Consider the following 22,088-nt stretch of genomic DNA (forward strand, 5'->3'; position numbering starts at 1 on the left):
GGAACTAGACAAGGATGCCCACTATCTCCACTCCTATTCAACATAGTACTGGAATTCCTAGCCAGAGCAATTAGGCAAGAAGAAGGAATAAAAGGAATACAAATAGGTAAAGAAACTGTCAAAATATCCCTATTTGCAGATGACATGATCCTATACCTTAAACACCCAAAACACTCTACTCAGAAGCTTCTAGACATCATCAATAGCTATAGCAAGGTAGCAGGATATAAAATCAACATAGAAAAATCATTAGCATTTCTATACACTAACAATGAGCAAACTGAAAAAGAATGTATGAAAACAATTCCATTTACAATAGCCTCAAACAAAATCAAATACCTAGGTGTAAACCTAACAAAAGATGTGAAAGACCTCTACAAGGAAAACTATACACTTCTGAAGAAAGAGATTGAGGAAGACTATAGAAAGTGGAGAGATCTCCCATGCTCATGGATTGGTAGAATCAACATAGTAAAAATGTCTATACTCCCAAAACTCATCTACATGTTTAATGCAATTCCCATCAAAATTCCAATGACATTCATTAAAGAGATCGAAAAATCTACCGTTAAATTTATATGGAAACAGGAAGCCACGAATAGCCAAGGCAATACTCAGTCAAAAGAACAATGCTGGAGGTATCACAATACCTGACTTCAAACTATATTACAAAGCAGTAGCAATAAAAACAGCATGGTACTGGCACAAAAACAGACATGAAGACCAGTGGAACAGAATAGAGAACCCAGATATGAAGCCACACAACTATAAACAACTTGTCTTTGACAAAGGCGTTAAAAATATACGATGGAGAAATAGCAGCCTCTTCAACAAAAACTGCTGGGAAAACTGGTTAGCAGTCTGCAAAAAACTGAAACTAGATCCATGTATATCACCCTATACCAAGATTACTCAAAATGGATCAAGGATCTTAATATCAGACCACAAACTCTAAAGTTGATACAGGAAAGAGTAGGAAATACTCTGGAGTTAGTAGGTATAGGTAAGAACTTTCTCAACGAAACCCCAGCAGCACAGCAACTAAGAGATAGCATAGATAAATGGGACCTCATAAAACTAAAAAGCTTCTGTTCATCAAAAGAAATGGCCTTTAAACTGAAGAGAACACCGACAGAGTGGGAGAAAATATTTGCCAGCTACACATCAGACAAAGGACTGATAACCAGAATATACAGGGAACTTAAAAATCTAAATTCTCCCAAAACTAATGAACCAATAAAGAAATGGGCAAGTGAACTAAACAGAACTTTCTCAAAAGAAGAAATTCAAATGGCCAAAAAAACATGAAAAAATGCTCACCATCTCTAGCAATAAAGGAAATGCAAATTAAAACCACCCTAAGATTCCACCTCACCCCTGTTAGAATACCCATCATCAGTAACACCAACAACAACAGGTGTTGGCGAGGATGGAAAAAGGAACCCTCTTACACTGCTGGTGGGAATGTAAACTAGTACAACCACTCTGGAAAAAAAATTTGGAGGCTACTTAAAAAGCTAGACATTGATCTACCATTTGATCCAGCAATACCACTCTTGGGGATATACCCAAAATACTGTGACACAGGTTCCTCCAGAGGCACCTGCACACCCATGTTTATTGCGGCACTATTCACAATAGCCAAGTTATGGAAACAGCCAAGATGCCCCAGCACTGACGAATGGATTAAGAAAATGTGGTAGCTATACACAACAGAATTGTATGCAGCCATGAAGAAGAATGAAATGTTATCATTCGCTGGTAAATGGATGGAATTGGAGAACATCATTCTGAGTGAGGTTAGCCTGGCCCAAAAGAACAAAAATTGTATGTTCTCCCTCATATGTGGACATTAGATCAAGGGCAAACATAACAATGGGATTGGACTTTGAGCACATGATAAAAGCGAGAGCACACAAGGGAAGGGTGAGGATAGGTAAGACACCTAAAATACTATCTAGTGTTTGTTGCCCTTAATGCAGAGAAACTAAAGCAGATACCTTAAAAGCAACTGAGGCCAATAGGAAAAGGGGACCAGGAACTAGAGAAAAGGTGAGATCAAAAAGAATTAACCTACAACAGGAAATCAATGTGAGTCAATGCCCTGTATAGCTACCCTTATCTCAACCAGCAAAAACCCTTGTTCCTTCCTATTATAGCTTATACTCTCTGTTCAACAAAATTAGAAATAAGGGCAAAATAGTTTCTGCTGGGTATTGAGGGGGTGGGGGGAGAGGGTGGAGGCAGGGGGGAGAAATGACCCAAGCCTGTATGCACATATGAATAATAAAAGAAAAAAAAAAAAAAAGAAAATCCCTTTCTAGAAGTACAGTAGGCTAGTCATTTGAAACCCTCTCACTACAAAACACTTTAAACTATAGCATAAACTATTAAAAACGCATCCCTATAGACAAAATTAAAAGAAAATTTAAAGGAAATCTTCAAAGGCTAAAAAACAAGTAGCAGCACCAATTCAGAGCATTAAATGGCTTTTTTTTTTTTTTTCCCCAACACTAGGGCTTGAACTCATCAGGGCCTTCACCTCAAGGCACTCCACTGTTCCTATTTTTGTGAAGGATTTTTGAGATAGGGTCTTGCGAACTATTTGCCCATGCTGGCTTCGAACTGTGATCCTCCTGATCTCTGCCTCCCGAGTAGTAGCTGGGTTACAGGCGTGAGCCTCCGGTGCCGGGGGGCAGCAATGGCTCTAAAGCTCAAGGCTACCCTGAATCTCCACACAGTGACCTAGCCCCTGGAATCTCACGGCACCACATGGAAGGACAGGGACCAACCCTTGGGGTCTCAGAGAGGTAGAGCACAGCACACCTCAGGAAAGAAACCTGGAACTTCTGAGGTCTTTAGAGAATAGACCACAACCAACAAACCCACCCTACAAAGAGATGAAGAACCCTTGGCTTTGAGTCAGACATCTCTCCTGAGAAATTACCATAGACTGGCTGTCAAAGTAGATTAGGAAACAAATTTACACGAGCCTGATATTCCAAGAAATCTCTAAATAATAAAAACTTTAGAGGTACAATGAGCTGGAGGAACTCCTAGGCACCTGGTAAACCCAAACATAAATATTTTCTGGAGTAACAAACTTTCATCTTAGGCTTCTTGGCGTACCTAAATCCTACTAAGTATTAACTCATAGTAAGCCCCATAAGAAAATCAGACACCATAGATGATAATAGAACTAACTGATTCAGATGCTGTAAGATTTAATGTATTTCAATAATAGAAGAAAATACGAATACAGAACAAACTTTTTTTTAACATTAGCAAGGATTTACACATAGTAAAGCAGGACAAAGAAGGGAGAAGCAGAAGCAGAAAAAGGACACTCAGGAGGTGGGAACACAGAGGCTCAAAATGGCAGTCCTTGTCCCAGGCATGTTGTACCTTCTGAGCTGAAGGATTCCAGGTGCAACTCTTGGTCACATGGCCAGTCACCTGGTAATGGTTAATTATTTTACCACGCATGCAGACAAAAGGCCCAAGATGGGCCTTACTATTACTCGAAATAGGGTGACATTGGTATAACATTTAAGGAACAGAATACCAGACTATTAAAAGAACATCTAGGAATTGAAAAAAATCATTAAAATTGAAAACTTAATGAATGGCTTAAACAGATAAGGCTGAAGGAAGAATTGTTGATCTGGAAAAGAAAACTGAAGGAATTACACATAGTAAATCATAAGTCAAAAACATAGAAAATGAGAACATGCTAAGTGACCCATGCAGAGAACAAATGAGTTAAGAGAATATGGAGACTGAAGAAGCAATATTCTAAGAGGTAATATAAGCTGGGAATGGTGGTTCATGCCTGTAATCCCAGTCACTGGGGAGGCTGGGCAGGAGGACTGCAACTTCAAGGCCAGCCTGGGCAAAGGTAGTAGCGAGATACTACCTGAAAAACAAAGTAAGAACAAAAAAGGGCTGGGGACACAACTCAAATGGTAGAACACTTGCTTAGCATACACAAGGTCCCAGGTTTGATCCTCCACACCATAAGAAATAAAAGAAAAAAAATCTATTAAACAAATAGTAAAGTAGTCTTTACTGCAAAATAAACAAATCATGCATCTTTACTTAGAGGTGGAAAAAAGAAGAAAAAAACAACAAATTAATGAAAACATCAAAAGCTGGTTTGCTAGAAACATTAAAATTGGTCTTTAACTTTCATGGAAAACATAGCTAACCCATGTTGACTCATGAAGAAATAGAACAATTAGTCACATAGCCACTAAATAAATCAGAACCACAAAATCTTCCCATGGAGTGAAGGTTGACAGATGAGTTTCACCACACATTCAAGTATCAAAGAACTTTTGTTTTTGTTTTGAAACAGGGTCTCACTAGATAGCCCAGACTGGCATTGAACTCATGATTCTCCTGCCTCAGCCTCCCCAGTGTTTGGATTACAGGCATGTACCACCTCATCTAGCTGAAAACGCCAATATTAGACAAAATCTTTCTTCGGTATTGGGGTTTGACCTCAGGATCTTGTGCTTGCTAGACAGGTGGTCTACCACTTAAGTCATGCCCCAGCTCACTGAGATTAAAAAAGGGAATAACTCACAAATCCATTTTGTGAATAACACACAGAAAAAGAAAAATTATCCAATCCCACATTGAATGAACAAAATTTTAATCAGTAAATTAAATGATATATATAAAATGTTAATATATCATCTCTAGAAGAATTTAAAGCTGATTTTATAATACAAAGTCTATTAACATAATTGACATTAAAAGGAAAAACTATGAGAAGTACAGGAAAAATACTTAACAGAATTCAACATGAGGATCAAAGACCTAAATAGAACAACTACAACTGTAAAATCCGTAGAATAGGATACTAATTTTTAAAATGCAATATCCAAAATAATCCATAGAAAAGTTTAATGAGAAATGAGATGAATATTCAAAATACTAATTTTGTTCTTACACACTAAAAGTTAAAAATGTAATTTTAAAAGACATGAATTAAAATGTCAAAGAAAAAAAAGAAGAAATGAATAAATCTCATAGCATGTTCAGGATCTTATCAATACAACTACTACACTTTACTGGAAGACATTTCCAAAGGTAAAACTGTATGGTGATATACCATATTTGTGGATACAAAGTTGTGTTTTTTTTTTTAAAGATGTCAATTTGCCTCCAAATTGTAAATTCAAAATAATCCTGACCAAATTCACAGATTGTTTTTGGTGGAAACCGATAATCTAATGAAAAAAGAAAAAAGATATGGAAACAAAGAGCAAAAACAGTCAAGACATTTTTATAGAAAACTGGAACTTGTCATCTCTTATCAAAAGGTATTATAGATCATTATTATAGGACAGTTTATGAGAGCAGTATCTAAGTGGAACAGAACAGAAAGTCCAGACTGACAGAAGAGGCAGTGCAAACTAATGAGAAAAGGATGTACTACTCAATAAAAAGGACTGGAAAAAGTGATTATCCACATGGGTAAAGTATAACTAGAACATAATACGAAAATCTACTCCAGGTAGGTAGAGACATAAACGTGAGAAAGCAAAAGCTTAAGACTTTTAAAAACATGTAGGATAACTTTTGACCTTAGAATAGAGAAGCTTCATATATAAAACAGAAAAACACAAGCCACAAATAAGCAGAAAAATTCAATTATCTTAGCATATTCAGCCAATTAGAACTCAAAAAGATACTCTACCTTATTACTAATCATGGTATGAAGTTAAAACTACAAACTCTACTTTACACGGGCCAGATGGGCAAAAATTACCCGTATTACAATTCCTATGTCAGGAAGATATAGACAGAAAACTTTAGTCACTGTTAAAGAGTATAAATTGGAAAACTGAGCCAAATATTTCAGAAAGCAATCTGCATTATATATAAGAAAGTTGAAGATATACATATCCCATGAATCAAATGCTATTCTTGAGTTTATACACTACAAAAATTCCTACTCATGTACACAAGAAGACACGCACAAGAACCATGTCAGACAAGTGGTGGCACACTTCTGAAATCTCAGCACTCAGGAGGTGGAGGTAAAAGGATTGTGAGTTCAAGGCCAGCCTGGACTATATAGCAATTTCCAGGTCAGCCTAGGAAAAAAAAAAAAGAACAATCTCAGCAGTACCATTTGTAATGATCAAAAAGGGACATGGCTCAAATGTTTACTGATGGGAACAAGGACAAACTAAAGTACATTCAAATCTGTGTAGTATATCTTTAAGATGGGTGTCTTTCATGTTAGAAGTAGAAGGAAGCAGAAAAGTATATAACATGAATCATTTATCTGAGTTTAAACAGATACAAAATAAAACAATGCATGCATGGTTTACAGATACACAGGTAGCTCAAACTATAAGAAAAATGGAAAGGGATTCACAGACCCTTTGGCACAGTGGTAATGTTTTATTTTCCTGTAAATAGATAGCACATGGTAACCCACCACACTATTCTTTGTATCTTTGTGGATATATCAAATATTTCACAATACATTTTTAAAAAGGGCAAAAGCCTGTTCATAGCTCTTCAGTGGTAATTCACCTTGCCACACAGGTAAAACTATATACTGAGGTGGCCCACAGCAGCACTGCATGCAGGAAAGATTTGATAATCTTAACAGGCATTTGTCAGAAGCTCATGTATTACAAACTCACACATAAACCAAGCAGTGCCAGTACATGGAACAAATCAAAACAAAACCAGTTAGAAAGGAGAGAAGATTAAAGGGTTCAGAGTCCAGTGGACTTGCCTACTCAGAAAAGAAGAACATAAAATTTTAAGGAAATAAAGGGCAGTTCATTTCTTTCTAAAACACCTTACTAACTGCAAATTCTATCAATGCTTCCTTACCCACTGTGGAGTCGTTGTTTACATACTGAGAGAGCAGGTCTTCATCAGCTTGCTCACGCTTCTCATTAGGATCCAAGTGCTTCTTAGAGAAGCTGCCATTCTTTTTTGAAAGTACCATTTTACTTTCAGGTTGATCTGAAACTGGAATTTCTACTGGTTGGTAGTTAGCATGGATATAGGGTTCTTCAGGAAGCATGTAACCTTTACTGAAACACTCCAGCAACCATGTCGCTCCCACTACATGAGGCCTACAAAAGCAGCAGAGTCACAAATGAGACCACCCCCTACTGCAATGTTAACAAGAATCAACACACAGTAGAAACTGCTTTGAATTAAAAACTGATAGAACCTGTGAGCTGATTTATTCCAAAAGTGCTTCAATTCATCATCATAATCTCCCACAATCACATGAGTTACATCTCCATTAAGTTGATTAAAACGAACTCCACCTCCACTGTTGATAAGCCTTCTCAGTTTATCTAGCTTTCTGCCACTAAAGCCACAAAGGTATATCTGCAAAGAGAGATATTTGTTTTAAGGTATTTAAGATGCTTTACTTCTCAATAGAAACAAATTTATTCAAAATAGATGTCTAAATCCACTGTGTAAATTAAGACAACTTGTTTTTATTTTAGGATACCTTATGAAATGAAGCCAAGTGGCTACAGCTCATGCCTCTAATCCTAGCTCCTCAGGAGACAAAGATCACAAGGATCGCAGTTTGAAGACAGTCCTGGGCAAAGTTTGTGAAACCCTATCTCAATACCCAACACACCCAAAAATAACCCAGGGCTGGCGAAGTGGCTCAAGTAGCAGAGTGCCTGCCCAGCAAGTGTGAGGCCCTGAGTTCAAACCCCAGTGCCACTAAAAAAAAAAAAAAGGGAAGTATATCTAAAATGCTGATAATTTTATCATTTCTTTACATTCCCATAGCGTATCATCTAGTAGTACAAGGTTTCAAATATCAGGCCAGAATCCAACATCTTCTAAATACTAACACAAGGTAATTTCCAGTATCAGGTAACTTCTGTGAAGGTATTACTACTTGTAATTTTTAAGGTAACTACAGAAATATATTGTAATTCACTTTGAGTTCAGAAAACCTAAGTTTAAATCTTTGTTTTCCTCTGACATTGATGAAGTACATGATCTGGCAAAGTCCTTTCACTCCTTAAACCAACTCTGTTACCTAGAAGTTAAAGTATCTTTTTCATAGTTCATTAAACAAACAAAAAAAAATAACTTAAGTCAAACAGGTAAGCACAATGTTTTGAAGACAATGTGTATGCAATATTTATTATAATTTATTTTTAACTATCGACATATACAAACACTTTAATCAATATAAAAAACCACTTCCACATCTGTCTTTGAAAAAATTTAAGAATGACAATTCTGTTCCTAATTGCATTTACATACCAAATCATCTTTTTCAAACCCCCCTTTTTTCCCTGCCAGTACTGGGGTATGAGCTCAAAGTCTTGCGCTTGCTAGGCAGATGTGCTACCACTTGTGCCACACTCCAAGCCGAATTCCAAATCATCTCTATTATTAAAATACACTTTAACAAAAATTAGTAATCCTATACCTCCTAGTTAAAAAGAATAATTAAAAGTCATATAACTAATTAGTATAGTCTAGGATAAAGATTACACTTTCTGTTCTACCAACAAGTTGATAACTTTTAGAAGGATTGAAGGGTAACTTGCACCACCACTCCTATTTCAGGCGGTACTGGAGTTTGAACTAAGGGCATTGCACTTGTTATGCAAGAACTCTAGCACTTAAGTCATACCTCCAGCTCTTTTGTTTTTAGGTTTTTGGGTTTTCTTTTTTTTGAGTGGTACTAGGGTTTGAACTCAGGGCCTCATGTTTGCTAGGCAGGTACTCTACCACTAGAGTCACTCCACCAGGCCTGTTTTATTTGTGTATTAGATATTTTCCAGATAGGGTCTCATGAACTATTTGCCCAGGCTAGCTACGAACCTCGATCTTCCTGATCTCTGCCTCCCAAGTAGCTAGGATTATAGACATAAGCCACTGGTGACCGATTTAGGTTATTTTTCAGATAGGGTCTCTTGTTTTCTGCTCAGGTCCAGGCTTAAGTTGTAATCCTACCTATGCCTTCCATATAGCTGGAATGACAAGCATTTGCCACTGTGCCCAGCTTGTTTGTTAAATGGGGGAAGGCGGTAAAACTAACTTTTTGCCCTTGCTGGCTTTGCATCACAATCCTCCCAATTCTTGCCTCCCAAGTAGCTAGGACTACTGGCATGAGCCACTATGTCTGGCCCCCAATCTCCCCTCCTTCTTTTTTTATTGGCAGTTCTAGAGGTTGATTTAGGCTTCACACTCACTAGGAGACTCTAGAACCATGCCCCCAGCCCATTCAGCTTTTGCTTTAATTACTTTTGAGACAGGGTCTTGCTTTATGCCCAGGCAGGCCTGGACTATGGCAATCCTCCTATTTATGCTTCCCAAATAGTCAAGATTGACAGATGCACACCACCTTTTTATTGGTTGAAATGGGGTCTCAAGAAATTTTTGTCCCAGCTGGCCTGGAATCTCGATTCTTCCAATCTCCACCTCCCAAGTAGCTAGAACTACAGGTGTGAACCACCATGCCCAGCCTCCAATTTCCCTTCTTAACAATAAAATAAGGTTAAATTTTTGTTTTTCTGTGAGAATTAATGGATAACCTAGTCATTCTCTAAACAGAAATATTAAATATCCAGATCTAGGAGATATGAAAAAGTACAATATATGATATTTCCACCTAAGGATCCTATAAAATTGTTCACATATAAATAATTTAAATAATCCAAGAGATACTGAACAAAGCAGTGGCTCTAATGGGTAGGGATGAGCATTTAGTATCTGTGACTCTGAAGAACTTTAATCCTATAAATACTGATCTGAAAATAATATCCATTTTACAGTTATTTGTGGAATTACAGGAACTTATAAATAACATTTCAGAACCTAAGTATCCGCAAAACTCAGCAGATAAAATTATTATAACTAGATGGGTTCAGAGAAGAGTTTAAAAGTAAAATGAACTTTGAAAGTTAACAGATGAAGGTGCATCTCAGCACAGGAACCTCACAGCCAAGGGACAGACATGGTGAGTGAGTCTTAATTTAGTGGAGGGTTTGTGTGGAAGAGAGGGGAGTTCAAAGTCAAGCAAGGAGGTGCTGAGGTTTACTATCCCCTACTGCACTGATTACATGAGAAAGACATACCCGACAACCATCTAGCAAATCTTCAGGCGCTTGAAATGCACTGACATCCAGACTCTCTAGGTTTTCAAGTGCAGACTCCAATCTGCCATTAAGAACTGAACTGCATATTGATTCATTTATGCAACTTCCACTTACGTTAGAAATATGGCTGACATTTGAAAGAGTTTGACCTACAAATGTAAAAATATATATATAAATTCATGAAGATAAAATTGTCTGGTAATATATTTCTGATATATTAATTTTATTATAATCAAAGGGCTATGAACAGGCTGGAATGGCTCAGCAGTAAAGTGCCTGTTTAGCTAGTGTGAAGCCCTGAGCTCGAACCCCAGTATCACCAAAAAAACAAAAAGGGCAGGGGCCATGAACAATTTTCAAAGTTAGATTCTGAGGTTTTCTTCTGAAATCTTGGTGGCAAAATATGAAAAGGGAAAATGAAATTAAGCCTTCCATCTTACTAAAATGGAAATATATTTAATACTTTCTTCAAAGTGGCTTGTTTCCCATAAAAATATGAAATTGCTAGCTTAATATCTAAGTAGTTTACATTAAAAAAAAATGACAGTAACATTTTTGCCAATGTGGCACTTACCTTTCATTTTTAAAGGCTTTAATAATTAGTAATAAAAAAACTTCTTTAAAGCAATATTGTTGCAAGGACAGTCTGAAAGACCCATGAACAAGACTAGATAGCTCAGAGACAGACCTATATATACATGAATCCTAATATACAATAAAAGTGGCACCCAGGAAGGAAAGAACAAGGAAAAAAATATATATATTTGCATGTCAATAGTGTTCAAATAGTAATTCTCTTATTATAAGTCTCCATCCACTAGTGTCTTAATGTCTTCCATCTCCTCCTGCATTACATCAGGGTTATGGGAAAAGGCAACTGTTCACTCTAAAAAGAAACATCAGGACAGGTCTGAACCATTCATACAATTACAAACTTTGGCTCCATTCTGTTATACAATTATATCTAGGGGCATAGCGAAAAAGTAGAAACTCCTTAGTATATCTCAGTGATCCTTGGAATGAGGCAATTTTTCCCCCAGTCCTGGGGATCAAACCCAGGGCCTCCTGCAGGCAAAGCAAGTATTCTACCACAGAGCTACACTCCCAGCCCAACAACTTAATTTTTATATGGAAAAATTATTTACTTTCATCTCAGTAAGACTTACTATCAATTGTGTTGACATGGCCAGTAGGAGTTGAAGTATCAGGCATGGTCTTTGCTTCTAGTCTAGGTTCTGTCTTGTACATAGATTCATCCTGACAAAACCCTTTCTCAATACTGTCAAAAAACCATTGCATGGTCACACAGTGCACATTCCATCTTTTGGCACATTCATATTTCTGTCCTATTGTGTTCATTCAGAAAGACATAAATGCAGAAACAGTCAAATTAGAGGTTATTTTATAATGGGTTATTTTTTTTAAACTGCCTGAAATAAATTAAACATTACCAGTAATCTAGCTGGGTTGGTGGCTCATGCTTATAATTCCAGCTACCCCAGAGGCAGAGATCAGAAGAATCATGACTTGAGAAAAGTCCAGACAAAAAGTTAGTGAGCCCAATTTCAGCAAATAAGCCAGGGATGGTAGTACATACCTATGCAGGAGGCATAAGCAGGAGGATCTTGGTACAGGATGGCTCAGGCAAAAAAAAAAAAAAAAACAAAAAAATGACCCACAAGACTCCAGAAAGAATAACTCAAGCTATAAAGAGTCGGAGAACTGGCTCAAGTGGTACAGCCCCTGCCTAGCAAGCACAAAGCCAAGTTCAAACCCCAGTACCACCAAAACAACAACAAAAAGTTACCAGTAACTACTTTTACTTTTAAGCAGTATGCCACCTAGTGCATTAAAAAAGTAATACTTTAGGTTATTCCTAGTCATATTTTCTGTGTTTATAAATAGACATGTTGTGTGGCGGGCGGGGGGAGGGGATAGTTATTCCTAATACAAACTGCATGGAGAGGCAACTATGGGGTAACTGATAATGAATTTGCTTGCATATGAGATTACAGACGTGCACCACCATGCCCTGCTTACTTAACTTCTTTACACAAGCTTTTTAATCTATAAACTGGGGTAACTCAAAACTATTCTTTCATAAGAATATGTAAGACAACTGCAAAAACTATAAATGTACGCAATATAATAAACACCAATTCTGAATAGACCATTCCAATGTGAGGATTCTACTTAAAGTTGAGGATAGGCACATAAAGTTTGTTAAAAAAGCTTTGATGCAATGTATTCTGAAACAGTATCACAAAACGTGAGGTCAGTATGCAACATGGGTAAGCCACGCTCAGATTCAGAGAAGCAGGGGAACTAGCGCTATTCCTGGTCACCCGGTCCCAATCCCACACCCAAGTTCTGGTTAAGGACGATTACCAATTAACCTCAGCAATTTTTCTCAAATTTTATTTCTGACCTAGGTGGCTAAGTGAAACACAGCACAAATGTACAATGATAATAAAAACGTTAACAAAACTTTTCATATCTATCCGCACATATTTTAGGAGTACTAGTAAAAAATTCTTCAGAACAAAGTTAATAAATCAAAATCAATAGTAACTGTAGTGAATTCTTCTGATTCATGTTTTTATGCTTTTACTTCTTCATGATCTGCAATGTAGATGCTGAAGTTACAAATCCAAGTTCATTCAGTTAAGTTGACTGATTCAATCAATACACTAAAGTCTTAAGTTAGTCATAAGAAAGAAATGTCACTTAGCTTTATGTGTTAGTTTCCTTATTATTTACTCAAGCTTCTTTTATCTTAATCACTTGGTAACTGTGGGGAGTTATTGTTTTTAGTCAAAGATCTAAGTGTAAAGGTCAAATAAAACAACAATGAAAGTTTTTTATATTTACTCAATGACCACATAAATGTACTTTTTCTACTGACTGGGATCCAAACTGTCTTAGCAAGATTTTAGGGGAGAAGAAGAAACAAATTAATAGCATGCCAGTTCTTAAAGATTTTGTAATGTTCATAGCTAGACAAGCTTTGCACTTGTCCATGTGTAACCGTTTTACCTTTTGGTTCTTGCACTATGAGGTGTGTACATTCATTCATTTTCAGCTGTCCCATGTATTGACCTCCATGCTTAACTGTGAGCTGCTGAACTGTCTTCCTGTCTATGCCACACAAGCCAGTCACACAGATTATGCAACCAAGAAAAATAGGACACTTGAAATCTTCCATGTTTACATCAGTGTATCTAGCTATTTTTCTAGAGAAAACAAATGGTAAAAAAAAAATAAGAATGAACTTATTAAATATATTGGATTGTCCTAAAACATTCAGAATTATACTAACCTAGCTCACTACCATGTATCTAAAAAAAGACGTTTCAGCTACAGAGCCTCTCAAAATTGTTGTAAAAGAAAAATACATATTTCATTAACCCTAAACCATTGCTAGTCAAAGTGGTACATTTTCCAAAATTATAAGCCTGAGTATCCAGTTAAAAACTCTTAAGGTTCTTTGGCTGCCTCCTATAAAATGGACATTTTTTTCCTTTTTGATAGTAGTGGGATTTGAACTCAGGGCCTCATACATGCTAGGCAGGTTTTTTACCACTTGAGCCACACTCCAAACCCTAAAATGGACTTTAAATTCTTCCATTATTCTATAAGTAAAAGCAACAAATATTTTGGCAGAATACTAACACAAACACCAGTCTCATTCTGTTGCCACTAGGCAGACGTGTTGATGAAGCCAGTCAGGCTAGGAAAACAGGTGCCAACTTGGAGATATATTGAGGATGTGTTGAACAATGTTCAAAACAAGCCTGGAGAAATGCCAATGTAATTTGTATGGTGATATAATTCTATGGTACCTGTGCTTATGTGGCTGTTAAGTCTAACATCAGGCAAAACTTCAGTGTGCCCTTGGAAACAAGCTCTAAGCCCCACAAGGAAGTGGGTGCGATCCTATTCTCCTCCTACACATAGCCAATCCCTAGCTCAGGCCAGGTACATTTAATCAGGCTCAATCTACACTAATACTGAAGCTGATGGCTTACATACGGTTATATTCCATCTTACCTTTGCCTCCTTTGGGAGAAAATTATGGCTCATTTATTCTCCACCTTAAAATATGGGCACAGTACTGAAGCATAATGCAACGTAAGACCACAGAAGGGTTGGGGGAATGATTCAAGTGGTAGAGCATCTGCATAGCAAGTCAAAGTCCCTGAGTTCAAATCCCAGTACCACCAAAAATAAATAAAAAGACCTGTAGAGCTGCCAGACTGATTTTCTCAATTATTTTAGAAATATTTATATTGATAACAAATTTTATTATTAAAGCATTTATCTTCTAGCTAGTGCTAAGCCTACAGTCCATTCTCGCTGTCAACTTAACTTACACCCTGATAATAAGCACTGATGGATTCTAGCCTTCTATTTTCACTGGAAAGAGTAATGACCCCTTTTTTGTCTCTGAATAACAAATCTAAAAACAATACCATAAAGATTCCTCTAAGAAAACCCAGAGTATGCCAAAATAGTGGAAGCATCTTTTTTTTTTTTCAAATCTAGAAAATACACAAATGTTTGTCTTACTTCTCTTGTGACTTCTCCCAAAGTGTTTTAATCCAAGAAGGAAGCAAAATAGGTTTCTTCAGATTGGCTGCAACTAAATATTTTTTGCTACCAACTTCTCCTGCAATGAGGTGAGTTACTGATATATTAAGGTCTCTGTACACTCGTCCACCCATCATTTGCACATATTTATGGACTTCTTCCTGTAGTCCCGAAAGAAAATATATTAGTACTGAACCACACAGTATCACTTCCACTCTTCTACAATATCCCACAAATATCTTTTGGTGTTGGTAACTTAAATACACAAATGTTTCTTGTTATCATGAAGTTAAATAATTAATGAAATTACTTTCTGGAGCTGAATACAAATCATAAATTTAAAAACTATTTTCCTAAACAGTCACATGCTGCATAAAACAGACAACATATGCAATGGTGTGGTCCCCTGAGATTTTATTGCCTAATGACACTGTAGACATCTTAAATTTGTATAAGTACACTCAATGATGTAGTCCCCTAGCAAACCTATTTCTCAGTAACATTTTTAAGCAACAACTGACTGTAACTGTTCTTTTCAATTCTATGAATCTATTACTATGCTGCCCTTACAATATTTTATGTGCTGCATATGTTGAAAATATAAATTATATCTATATAAATATATAAAAGTACATCTTTATACAGCTGTCTTTTAGAATCCTTTTTTTAAAGATTAGCTATTCAGGAGGGTGAAGCAAGAGGATTGTGAGTTCAAGGCCAGCCTGTCTATATAGCGAGACCCCCGTCTCAAAACCACCAAGGGCTGGGGATGTAGCTCAATGGTAGAGCACTTGCCTAACATGTACAAGGCCCTATGTTCAATCCTCAGTAACACAAAAATTTTTAAAAAAAGATTTTCCATCTATACTAGAAAAATGTGACTCAAAAAAACAAGCTTACTAGTTAGAGCAGAAAAAGTGAGTTTCCTTTTAAATCAAAACAAAAAACTTCGATTAGCCAATTTCTACTAAATGGATTCCTCTATAGTCAATTTACTTTCTTTTGGTAGTGGTGGTACTAGGGTTTGAACTTGGGCCTCATGCTTCCTAGGCAGGCACTCTATTACCTGAGCCATTCCACCAGTTTCAATTTACTTTTTAAAGTCATATGCTATTGGCTGTTGTATATTAAACTTGTTAACTCATGAACACTAAGTCCAAGGTCTTTCAAGTTATCTCCTACACAGTGAAAAATTAAGTATGGAGACAGATACAGAGACAATGATATTCCTCTTAATACTTACCCTCTTTTCTTTATCTAGGCTTGTACAAGATACAGTTACATCAGACATAACCATATTATAAACTGGATGTTCAGCTCTTGGGACACATCGCTGGTGGTGCATACAAAATATGACTACTTGAGGACCAACAATTCTGCAGCCAAGCTACCAAAAAAGAAAAAGTGTTAGTAAAGTATGAAGGAAAAGACCACCAATCTTACAAAATTACATTTGATATTTACCAATTACTCATAGAAGTTAAAGAATACTTACAGAAAATCACCAAATTATTAGAAGGAAAAAATAAAGACCATTCTATTTCTCAGACACACCGAACAATAAATTTACACACACACATAAAAGCAAATTAAATGCAAGCTATCAAAAGAAATAATCTCCAGGATCCCTTCATGCAAAACTCCAATACAAATAATCTTACCCTACAACAACTAGGAAACATCCACACAATACTTTTCAAATGACGCATCCAGCCAATGAAGCAGCTCAAAAGTGTAAGAGCCTACAATGAACCCCTCTAAAAAACCTATTATGTAACAAAAACTGTATTGTCCTAGGTGGTTTACCCATGGGTTTTACTTTGCACTTCAATGTCTTTTTAAGAAGATCCACAAACATCTAAGACATTGTAGTTTAAACTAAAAAACATGACCTTTCGGGGCTGGGGGTGTGGCTCAGTGGAAGAACAAGCATGAGATCTGTGTTTAATCCCCAGCACTGGGGAGAAAAGAAACCCCACTTTTCCATTTTCATTGACACTGAGTTAAGAAAGATGACAATCTTACTCAATACTAGCACACCCAAGGCAGTCTAAAAAGCCTACAGATGTCAAAGTCACCACTACATATCTGCGAAAGGACTATCACTACCTTTCTGATCAGTCATAAGACAATGAGTTTTTGATGCTACTGATCTGACAAGCAATATTTCCAAAAGGAAACTAAGATCCCACAATGCTCTTGGCAAGGTGGGCACAGACCTTCCATAAATTGTACAGGTACTGCATCTACCTACTCTTCTAGGTTTTCTTCTCCTTCAAACAAGAATCACTTCTTTGTAATCTGGATGGAATTACAGTCAGTTTACTTTTATTTCAATGCTTCTCTCTTGTCCAGACACCAAAAAATAATGAGTCAGTAGACTCTAGAATCAATAAAAAGAAATAAGATGTCTCATTGGCATATTAGTAACACCAATCCCCAAAAAACTTCTTTCTAAGTTAAATTTTCAGACCATATTCAAAGTAGAGGTGGTAAAATCCTATGCGCCACAGAAAAGACAGTAAGCTACCAAGCCCTATATTGAGGTCTTTTCCTACTGTTATTTCTCCCTAAAATATCTTGTAATCTGAATTTAAATACAATAAACTCCATCACTAAAATACTTCATTATCATACTCACTTATAAGTAAAGCTTATCTCCTTAAATATAAAAATTCCATATAATAAAAGCTTATTGTAACAAGATTAGCTTTACGGCTGGATGTGTGGCTCAAGGGCACAGAACCTGCTTTGCAAGCACAAAGCTGTGAGTTCAAATCCCAGTTCCACTTAAAAAAAAAATTAGTCTTTTAAAAAGTATTACTCTGGGGCTGGCAGAATGACGCATGCTTGCCTATCTAGCAAGCATGAGTCCTTGAGTTCAAACCTCCTTGCCATCCAAAAAAAGGTAAAATTATTATTCTGGCCCCCACAACCCAACAGAATTCCAATGAATTCTTAATTTCTCTAATACTTCAGGATCTGTAAAGAATTTATGAAGTGATTGGACTTTGAGCACATGATAAAAGCGAGAGCACACAAGGGAGCGGTGAGGATAGGTAAGACACCTAAAAAGTTAGCTAGCATTTGTTGCCCTTAACGCAGAGAAACTAAAGCAGATACCTTAAAAGCAACTGAGGCCAATATGAAAAGGGGACCAGGAACTAGAGAAAAGGTGAGATCAAAAAGAATTAACCTAGAAGGTAACACACACACACACAGGAAATTAATGTGAGTCAACTCCCTGTATAGCTATCCTTACCTTAACCAGCAAAAACCCTTGTTCCTTCCTATTATTGCTTATACTCTCTCTTCAACAAAATAGAAACAAGGGCAAAATAGTTTCTGCTGGGTATTGAGGGGGTAGGGGGGAGAGGGAGGGGGCAGAGTGGGTGGTAAGGGAGGGGGTGGGGGCAGGGAGGAGAAATGACCCAAGCCTTGTATGCACATATGAATAATAAAATAAATTAAAAAAAAAAGATAAATGAAAAAAAAAAAAGAACTTATGAAGTGAAAAGAAACCAAAAAGCAGACTACCATATGAACTACAAGCTAGCAAACCTTTTTAAGGTGATGGAAGACAGTGCCACTAAAAGGGTCACAGATATAAAGTGATCTGTCATTCTCCTTTATCTTCAATGCCTCTTCTTCTGTAATAATCTGAAGATATTCTTCTGATTGGAATTCTTTTATTGACTGAAAGAAAAAAATGAAATAACAATGTATCTGAAATTAGTTCCATGTATTTTAGTCCTATCAACTCTTAAAAATTCACCTCAAACCATGTTTTCCATATTGAAAGCAACTCTTATCTTTACCAAGACCACTGCAGAAACCTCTCAAATGGTATTCTCCCTCTCTTGTCCTTATGGAGAATAAACATTCTCTATATAACAGTTAGTAATCATTTTAAAAATACAAGTCAAGTCACGTTACACTCTGCTCAAAACCCTCTATTGGAGCCAGGTGTGGTGGTACACATCTGTAATCCCAGTTACTCAGGAGGCAGTGGCAAGGAAGATCTCAAGCCTGGGCCAAGGTAGCAAGACCCTGTCTCAAACACAAAATATAAAAACAAAAGGGCTAGGAGCATGCCATATGTTGTAGAGCTCTTGCCTACCATGTGCAAGGCCCTGGGTTCAATCCCCTGTACAAAAACCACAAAACAAAAGAAAACAAAAAAAACAAAAAAAAAACCAACAAACTTCAACCCACAATCAGAAAAAAAAAAAAAGAATAAAATCCATATCTTTCATCAGGGTCTAGACCACACAATCTAACCCTTGTCCCCCACATTTACCTCCTACCTAGCTAACTGTAGCCATTCCTGCTTCTTTGCTAAGCCTAGGATAAGCCAAGCATGAACTTGATGGGGTCCCTCACTTCAGTCAGGTCTGCTTAAATGTCACGTCCTCAGAGATGCCTTTCCTAACCATGGATCCCCCCCACCCCAGTGCTGGGGATCAAAGCCAGGTCCTTACACACATCAGGATAGCACTCTGCCACTGAGCTCCACTCCAGGTGCCTGATCATGCTTTCAAAATTATCCTCCTACCCCCCACCCAGTTATTTTATGAAGAAAAATGACATCGGTAGTTCATAAATACACAAATTCTTGTCACTCTCCTATGAAAATGAACATTTCATGATGATGTGTCGCTTGCCATCATATCCAGGAAGCACCTGGATATTCTTCAGTAAGCACTTAAGAATTTTCTGAACAAATTTTGGAGTCCTGCTAGCTATAGCGATCCTTTTAAATTGGAAAGTCAGATCATGTTGTTCTGATTAAAATCCTCCAGAGGTGCTCCACTTTACTGAGAGAAAAAGCTAATCTTCACAGGGGTTCACAGGTCTTCTATGATGACCTCATTACCCTTACTCTCTGAAGCATTCCTTAATACTCTTCCCCCATTCCTTGTTGACAATATTGTCACACTAACCCGAGACACTACAAGTATTTTCCCAAGCTCTTGGACATGGCTGCTCCCTCTGCCTGAAACCTTCTTCCTCAGATACTTACATAACTCCCTCACATCCCTCAAGCTTACTTACATATCTTCACCATAAAGACTACCCTCATTACAACTAATGTCAAGTTATAGCCTTCCCATTTCTTTCCTTCCCAAGAAACATCCTCTGGAACCCCTTAAAACTGTTTTGCTTTTAAAAAAATCTTCCCCAAGCACTTAGCCCCTATAACACACTACATAATTTTCTCATGTGTTATCTGATTAATATCTTCCTGCTGCTAGAGTGTAAGTTGAGAAGCGAAATCTTTATTTTCTCTGACCAGTGTCCAAGCACTAGAGCAAAGCCTATGAGATGGTGAACACTCACTATACATTTCCTGAATGAATGAACTTTAAGGAAAAATCTGGCATAACTGCTTTAAATGTGCACTGAGGATCCTGTTTAAAATGCAGATTCTAATTGTCACATCAGGGTTGGGGCCCAAGATGTGCATTTCTAACAAACTCCCAGGCCAGATACTGCCACGGACCATGCACACTTGACTTTACTCCACTGCCATTATCTCACACTACACTGCATTATGAAACATAACTGTAACAACCAAAAATGACTGAAGCGTGAGCAGTACAGGACTGACTCAAGTTATTTCAACTACAAAAGAAAACAATTCTCAAGAAATGCAGGCCAGAGCCAGAGATGCTGATGCATGCCTGTAATCTCTGCAATGCCAGCACTCAGAAGGCAGGTATGGAAGGATCCCAGAGCCCAGGCCAGTCCGGGCTAAATAGTGAGTCCTATCTCAAAAACTTTTTTTTAATTTAAAAATATAAAAAAAGAACTGTAGGTCAGCCACATCCAAGTGAAATGTCCTAAAAGATTTCAAGCTCCCTAAAATACATAATGATATACTTACATCAAAACTACATAAAAATGATAAATCTATGTTAATTTAGACTGCAGCAACACTATATGTAAATAAAATGTCTTATTTCTAAGATGTAATGCCCAACAAATAAAAAACAAGAAAATGAATTCACAGCATCAAAGAAGACATGTTCAATTATTCTTACCTCAAGAGCTTTCAAAAAACATTCGGAATTGCCCGAAGACTTTAAAAACTTCACAAAAAACGGATCTTGGTCATTTCTGGACATTTTTGAACTGTCAAAAATAAAGGAATCATGAACAAAAACATTCCTACATTAGGTAGGGAGTTAAATGTTGAACGCACCTATTTTCCTGTGCAGGTAAGAATGTCTAAGGACCCACACTCTGGCCTTGCCCCTGAATTCATCCACGACGTTTGCAAGACACCCTGGCATGCGGACAACGTCAAAGAAAAAGATGACAATGCTAACCCCTGCAAATGCGAGAACGGATTAATGTCCCTGAATCGAACACGGTGAGGGCCCTTGCTATGGGCCCCTCAGCTAAGGGACATTCAATTGCACTTAGCTGAAGGATACACAGAGCGCATCTGCAGCTGCTGGTACCCAGAGCCCGTGAGGTGAGGTCAGCTTATCCCTAAATAAACAGATTTTAGATACAGACATGGCAGTCGGGTGGCAAGGTCGCGCCTCCCGCTCCCCAGATCCCAGGGAAAGGCCTACATCTTGGAACGCCGAAGCCGCGGTCTCTCCGGCGTTAAAGGGCCTACCCGTCGGCCCAAGGGCCGGTTACCACGGCGGGAGCCGAGGGCCACAAAGGCCTCTCAGGAGGTGTTGCGACCCCGAGCAGGCGCGGGGAGGGACCTAGGTGCTCACTCACCTCGATGGAGCCTGGGGGCCTTCGAGCAGCGAGTCGGGGGGCGCGCGGCCCGCAGGACGGCGGCTGGGGTCGGGCGCCAGCCCGGCGCACAGCCTCCGCCCCCGGCGGCGCCCCCAGCCCCAACCAAACGCAGGAAACCCGGAAGTGGCCGAGACTTAGAACCGACTTTCGCGCCAACCGCGCGGACGAGCTCCTTCCGGCGGAAGTGACGTCATCAGAGGCTGCGGCGGGAAGGCGGGATGTCGAAAAGATGGTCGCCAGTCCGTGTACGGAGATGTTCTCCACGGGGCTTTCCTCTTTCTTTCTTTCCTTCCTTTTTTCTCTTCCTCTCTTTCCCTCTCCTTCTTTCTTTTAAGTTTCTCCAGGTTGCTCTCAGGTTTAGGGTTTTGCAGGGCGGGCCTAGGCTCTGTAGGAGCCCACGGTTGACGGGGAGAGGCCACATGTATGGAGTCCTCCATTGGTGGACATACACAACTAAAGCGAGGGGCAGAGAGTAGTTGTAGATAATTTTCCCTCTGGAGTATGCCAGGCAGTGAAGGAGAAACCACATATTATCCTAAACAATTCTAAGAGGCGAATAGTAGTATTTCCACTTTACAGATGTGAAAAGCTGCAGCTAAGAGCAGTTAG

At 38.1% G+C, this 22,088-nt stretch overlaps 1 protein-coding gene across 6 annotated transcripts in view; it reads right to left on the reverse strand.

Moving 5' to 3' along the window:
• Topbp1 (DNA topoisomerase II binding protein 1) overlaps nucleotides 1-21,614 on the reverse strand; it is a 57,155-nt gene extending 35,541 nt beyond the window's left edge. Inside the window, exons 1-10 of one of the 6 annotated variants that reach the window (XM_074059395.1) lie at nucleotides 21,459-21,614; nucleotides 20,762-20,852; nucleotides 18,279-18,413; nucleotides 15,961-16,104; nucleotides 14,697-14,878; nucleotides 13,164-13,360; nucleotides 11,294-11,473; nucleotides 10,107-10,276; nucleotides 7,214-7,377; nucleotides 6,865-7,112 (exon numbers count right to left, since the gene is read on the reverse strand). In XM_074059395.1, the coding sequence (XP_073915496.1) occupies nucleotides 6,865-7,112; nucleotides 7,214-7,377; nucleotides 10,107-10,276; nucleotides 11,294-11,473; nucleotides 13,164-13,360; nucleotides 14,697-14,878; nucleotides 15,961-16,104; nucleotides 18,279-18,413; nucleotides 20,762-20,845 (1,504 nt within the window). In that variant the 5' untranslated portion in view covers nucleotides 20,846-20,852; nucleotides 21,459-21,614. Of the gene's footprint in view, nucleotides 1-6,864; nucleotides 7,113-7,213; nucleotides 7,378-10,106; nucleotides 10,277-11,293; nucleotides 11,474-11,724; nucleotides 13,055-13,163; nucleotides 13,361-14,696; nucleotides 14,879-15,960; nucleotides 16,105-18,278; nucleotides 18,414-20,761; nucleotides 20,853-20,922; nucleotides 21,190-21,458 lie in introns of those variants that run through there. The other 5 variants (XM_020165720.2, XM_074059394.1, XM_074059396.1 and 2 more) reach the window with 5 other exon arrangements.
• Between the last annotated feature and the right edge of the window lie 474 nt (nucleotides 21,615-22,088).

This window comes from Castor canadensis, chromosome 17 (assembly GCF_047511655.1).
Source record: "Castor canadensis chromosome 17, mCasCan1.hap1v2, whole genome shotgun sequence".
In the NCBI taxonomy this organism is placed as follows: domain Eukaryota; kingdom Metazoa; phylum Chordata; class Mammalia; order Rodentia; family Castoridae; genus Castor; species Castor canadensis.